Source organism: Teleopsis dalmanni, chromosome 1 (assembly GCF_002237135.1).
Source record: "Teleopsis dalmanni isolate 2A chromosome 1, ASM223713v2, whole genome shotgun sequence".
Lineage (NCBI taxonomy): Eukaryota > Metazoa > Arthropoda > Insecta > Diptera > Diopsidae > Teleopsis > Teleopsis dalmanni.
The window spans coordinates 134,516,845-134,523,018 of NC_051846.1; the positions used below are offsets into that span (position 1 = coordinate 134,516,845).

The 6,174-nt window shown below is 37.9% G+C and overlaps 2 protein-coding genes across 2 annotated transcripts in view; both read left to right on the forward strand.

The window, feature by feature from the left end:
- The window catches only part of LOC119666230, a 15,921-nt gene extending 13,861 nt beyond the window's left edge, over positions 1–2,060 (forward strand). Inside the window, exons 3-5 of the mRNA XM_038075510.1 lie at positions 647–1,400; positions 1,464–1,824; positions 1,882–2,060. Of these exons, the coding sequence (XP_037931438.1) occupies positions 647–1,400; positions 1,464–1,824; positions 1,882–2,060 (1,294 nt within the window). The remainder of the gene's footprint in view (positions 1–646; positions 1,401–1,463; positions 1,825–1,881) is intronic.
- Positions 2,061–5,288: 3,228 nt separating this feature from the next.
- Positions 5,289–6,089, forward strand: LOC119666231. Its single transcript, XM_038075511.1, has one exon. It carries the CDS (start codon positions 5,289–5,291, stop codon positions 6,087–6,089), a length of 801 nt encoding a protein of 266 aa, XP_037931439.1.
- Positions 6,090–6,174: the final 85 nt, after the last annotated feature.

Here is a 6,174-nt window from a genome sequence, read left to right on the forward strand (position 1 = left end):
AATCACATGTGACAGGTGAAGCTGAAAAATTAATCAGTCATTTCAGCATAACGGAGGAGAATTATTCTGCAGCCTGGACATTATTACAAGACCGCTATAACAATAAAAGGGTCTTGGCGTCCACCTTAATTGATGAACTTTTAAATCAGCCATCAGGCACATCAACTGTGGCAGCAGTTAAAAATTTACATGACACAAGGAAAGAGTGTCTATTAGCACTGAACAATCTTGGCGTTCAAACGACTTTTTGGGACCCAATTTTGTTACAGGTACTAATTAAAAAACTCGATCGGACGATGCTCATTAGATATGAGCAATCTCTGGCAAAACCAAAAGAGATACAAAACATTCACGAGTTTTTAGCCTTTTTAGAGCTACAATTTCAACTGATGGAAGTTGTAGAATAAAAAGATAAGGTGGCTATAAAAACTAAAGCAGATCGAAATAAATCAGTTTCGTCGGCTGTAATAGTTTCTAAAGGAAACAACAATTGCAAACTGTGCAATGTAAACAGGCATCCGCTGTACCATTGCCGTAAATTCCTGCAATTTTCATCATCTCAGCGATTGGATTGGGTGAAAAACCAACAGCTCTGTTTCAACTGTATCAAAAATGATCACGTGGTGAACAAATGTTTATCAAGAAGTTGTACCAAATGTAATAAAAAACATAACACGTTGCTACATTTGGAAGTTAACAATCAAACAAAAAACATTCAACCTACTTCAAGTGGGTACAATACTGCAGTTACCACAGCGACAGCAAACACATCCACAGGTCATCGTGAATATGTTTTTTTGCCAACTGCAACAGTCAAAATAACTGCACCTAATGGAAATACAAGTGAAGTCCGAGCATTACTAGACTCTGGTTCACAAGTGCACATAGTCTCTGAGCGTCTTGTCAGAAGGCTCAATATATCAAAAACTAAAACGTTATTGTGCATAGAAGGTATAGGAAAGGTGCACAAAAATTCAACGCAGCGAGTTAACATCAAATTGCAATCCCTTAACTCGAGGTTCACTACAGAAATCGAAGCGTTTCTGCTTCCAAATATTGTTCCACCTCAACCAAGTTCCAGCTACGATATTTCCAAATGGAAGATCCCGAACAGCATTCAGTTAGCAGATCCAACATTTTTCCAACAAGGGAAAACTGATATTTTACTCGGTGCGGAGTTCTATTTCAGTCTGTTAAAAAAGGGTAAAATCACGCTTGCTCCTGGGCTTCCAGTCTTGCAAAATTCTACACTTGGCTGGATTGTCAGTGGCAAGGTTGTATCAAATACAGACACATCAAATGTTTTATGTGCAGTTTTTGGCGGTGGGGTGGAGGCTGTTAATATTTATAATAATTCATCGTTAGAAGATGCAATTGAACGATTATGGCGAATGGATGAGGTGAATACAACAGAAAGGACATTATCCAAAGAAGAAAAATAATGCGAATCTCATTTTGTTCAGAACTTTCATACAAATAAAGGACGCTTTGTGGTAAGGTTACCATTTCTGGAAAACTCATTGACGTTAGGGGAATCTCAAGAAACAGCTTGGAGAAGGTTCATCAGTCTTGAACGACGACTAGCAAAAAATCATGTTTTGCGGAAACAATATGTGCAGTTTATGGAAGAGTATGAGCGATTGGGTCACATGACTGAAGTAAACCTGGATTCCATGTTGACTCCAAGATATTTTATTCCTCATCATTGTGTACTAAAACCAGATAGTACAACTACTAAACTTCGAGTGGTGTTTGACGCATCAGCCAAAACTACATCTGGACACTCGTTGAATGATTTAATGTATAACGGACCGCCAGTTCAAAGTGAACTTTTTTCAATTCTGCTCCGTTTTAGGTGATCACGGTTTGTTTTTACCACAGATATCGAGAAAATGTATCGTCAAGTTTTGATAAATCCTGAAGATCGGTGCTATCAACTTATCATTTGGAGAAGCAGTCCAAACGATTCGTTATTATCAGCTAAATACAATTACATATGGGACTCGAGCAGCTCCTTACCTAGCAACAAGATGTCTGCAAAAGATAGTATTAGAAAATAATGTGAATTATCCATTAGGAGCTCAAATCCTGTGTGACAATTTCTACGTTGACGATGGGCTCGGTGGATCAGGTAGTTTAATTACGGCTATTGAAGCTCAAAGATAACTAATCCATATTTTGAAGAAGCATTATTTTTGTTTTCGTAAATGGAGCGCAGACCATCCTCAACTTTTGAAAAACATTTCTCAAGATGATCAAGAGGTAAATCTCGATTTCGATAATAACGAGTCAATCAAAACGCTGGGATTATTTTGGTTGGCCAAGGCGGATTTATTTGGAATTAAGGTCAATATTGTTATTGAAGGAATAATCACGAAGAGAGTCGTTAGTTCTGATTTAGTTAGACTGTTCGACCCACTTGGTTTATTAGCTCCAGTAATAGTCAAAGCAAAGATTTTCATACAACACTTATTTCAGTTGAAATTATCTTGGGATGAACCATTTCCTTCAGATCTTCGTACAACATGGTCAGCATTTAGAGAAAACTTAAGTACTCTTGAAAATCTTCAGTTGGCAAGATATATCTTCAGAGGGGAGGTTCCATCATCAACACAGCTACATATTTTTGCTGATGCATCTGAAAAGGCATTTGGTGCTGCAGCATATGTCAGAGCAATTTTAAAGGATGGTAGAATAATAGTGCGACTCTTATGTGCAAAGTCAAGAGTAGCTCCACTCAGAAAACAAACGCTACCGCGACTAGAGTTATGTGCGGCAGTCTTAGCAGCGGAACTTTCAGCAAGAGTGAAAAGCGATCTTCAGGAGAAGGACCAGCCGGTATTTTTGTGGACTGATTCAGAAATTGTGTTGTCTTGGATTAACTCACAGTCCTCATCATTTCAAACATTTGTAGCTAACAGGGTGGCAAGAATTCAAACTTTAATTCTGTCTGAACAGTGGCGACATGTTAGGTCAAAGGACAACCCAGCTGATGTGTTATCAAGAGGACTTTCAGCAAGGGCATTGTCAACATGTGCACTTTGGTGCACTTAATGGAAGGCATGAAGTATGGCCACCAAGGTTTTCACCATCATTACAAGTTCCAGTTGATCTGGAGAAGAAAAAGGTTGTAGCTGTAGCAACTCAATGCAATGACGCAGATTTCATATACAGGATTCAGCACAAGAATTCTTTCAAGACTTTACATTGGATAGTAGCATATGTTCTTAGATTCATTAACAACGCAAGAATGTCAAAGGAGTCACGTGCCATACATATAGCACCCAGTGCTACCGAATTGGAAGCAGCATTAATAACTATAATATGTCACATTCAGGGTAATGATTTTCATGAAGAAATCAAACAACTGAAGAAACAAGTCCATGTTGATAAATCTAGTTCAATCAGTAGTTTATCTCTATTCATTGATAATGCAAATGTTCTTAGAGTAGGAGGACGCTTAGAAGCCTCATCATTACCATACGATTCTAAACACCCAATGCTGATCCCATACAATGATCCATTGGCAAAATTATTATTCGTGATGTTCCATGAAGAAAACAAGCACTGTGGCCCGCAGGCACTATTGAGTATAGTACGACAACGTTTTTGGCCGATTAAAGGTAAATCAACAGCCCGAGCAACGGTTCAGCGATGCATTCGATGCAACAAAGCACGTCCGCAACTATGCCAACAAATTATGGGGAATCTACCAGAATCAAGAATAACTCCTGCAAGACCCTTCATTAATGCTGGGGTAGATTATTGCGGACCATTTTGGACCCACACAAGGTGAGGGGCAAAGAGCTAACAAAGGCATATATTGCTGTCTTTTGTTGTTTTGCCACAAAGGCGGAACATCTCGAGTTAGTGACCGACTTATCAACAAATACTTTCATTGGAGCATTAAAACGATTCATAAGTCGACGAGGGCGTTGTTTGAATATTTACAGTGATAATGCAACAAACTTCGTAGGCGCCAAAAACCAGTTAGCAGAACTAGAGGAAAGCATTTATTCTAATGAAGGGCAAGAAGCAATAATCTCTGCTTAAAGTACAACAGGAATAAACATTCATTTTATTCCACCAAGGGCTCCACACTTTGGCGGTTTATGGGAAGCATCCATAAACTCCGCAAAATATTTGTTACTACGCAGCGTTTCAACAGCATCATTGACATATGAAGAACTCGAAACAGTAGTGGTGGAAATTGAAGCGATATTAAATTCACGACCATTGTCTCCAATGTCCAATGATCCAACTGATTTGGCAGCATTAACTCCAGGACACTTATTAATTGTTGAATCTCTTATAACTCATGTAGACAGCCAATCAAAACCAGAAAAACACACGTTATTGCCACGTTGGAACCTAGTTTCCCAGTTTAAACATAATTTCTGGAAACGCTGGTCTAACGAATATTTGATGGAACTGCAACAACGTAACAAATGGAAAACACAATTTGCCAACATACAGTTAGGAGACATGGTTATAATCAAAGAAGATAACGTCCCAGTGATGCAGTGGCCCTTGGGACGAATTGTATATGTGTACAAGGGTACAGATGGACGTATCCAAATAGCTGACGTTAACATATCGACAGGCATTTTTAAACGCCCAATTCATCGAATAGCTGTACTGCCTGTTAATACAGATGATCAACCAACAATGGCTGAAGCTGATCACGAAATACGTCCTCACAACGTAATTATTGAAGATAAAAAAAGAGTCGTATGAAGAACCCAAGACAAAACGTAGAAAACTGTGGACCAAATTATACTGTTCTGTATTACTTACACTATTACTGATATTGCCAATAGTAATAGAGTCTCCAATTGATAGTAAAAGGTTTGGGTCGAAATTGGGTATTCACTTTGAAAATCTGGGCATAACTGCCATATCAACTACTGAATGGAATATATTAGTTTATTACGACTTAAGTCTTTATTGGACGGAAGCATCAGCTCTAAACACAGGAATAACGTCGCTACATCAAGCTTGTCAACAAATAAAACCAAACGCATCATGTGCGAGTAGAATTAATCACTTTAAACATATTGAATCCGAACTACAACTCGATGATAAATTACTTCATGACCATCGATCCAAAAGAGGAGCAATTGATCTTGTAGGCAATGTTGCACATTTGCTATTTGGAGTATTGGACTCAGAATATGCCAAAGGAATGTCAAATATAATTTCAGAAGTGAAACAAAATGAAATGCAATTATTGACGTTATTTAAAAATCAGTTAAGAAACATCAGTTGTCGATTCAACAATTAATATAATGAAGAAAGATAAAATCGCAGTTCAAGAAGGTTTTGAGCACATTGACAATGAAATAAAGGCACTGATGAATTCCATAAAAGATACAAATAGAGAGGTTAATCAGGTACGGCTCAATCAAGTTTTCAATGCAGGAGCCATTCAACTAACACTGGTAGCACATAATCTACAGAAGATACAATCTGCCATTATAGATGCTCTAACTGATACTCATCATGGAAAAGTCAATCCGTTGTTATTGACACCAACACAATTACAAAAGGAAGCAAATCAAATCTTCATTTATCTTCATTTATTACCATCATTAGAATTACCGATGCCAGAAGATGAGCTAATATCCCTTTACAGACTAATGAAGGTTAAAGGTGGAATCACACAGCAGCATGCAATTTTTAGTATAACATTACCATTGATTGAACATGAACGATTTGAATTGTTTCAACTAATTCCAATCCCGAATTGGTTAAATGACTCCATGGCGGTAATTGACTCATGCAGTTCTATTTTGGCTATTAATACGCATCATGATCAATATTTTCCTCTTATGAAATCTGATTTAAGTCTTTGTGAGACCATAAAGGAAGGGGAATTTCTTTGTGCCAACTTCCGCATACGATACAATTTTGGTTCTGAAGTATGTGCTTGTGAGATCAACACCAACAACACAATACCAAACTGTCGGTTGAAACACATTATCAACACTCTGACCTGGATTCCATTGAATAACAAAAATCAATGGATTTATGCGACATCAACATCTTCACGAGCAACTGCAGTATGTAATAAGAAATCATACCGCTAAATCTAAAAGGTTCAGGCTTATTAACGATCGACCCAAACTGCGTGCTTAAACACAGCTTCGTTTCCGTGCAAGGACAACAAATAAT

Bases quoted from the DNA above. Each gene is read 5' to 3' on its own strand.
- LOC119666231 (XM_038075511.1), top strand. From the start codon at position 5,289: ATGAAGAAAGATAAAATCGCAGTTCAAGAAGGTTTTGAGCACATTGAC.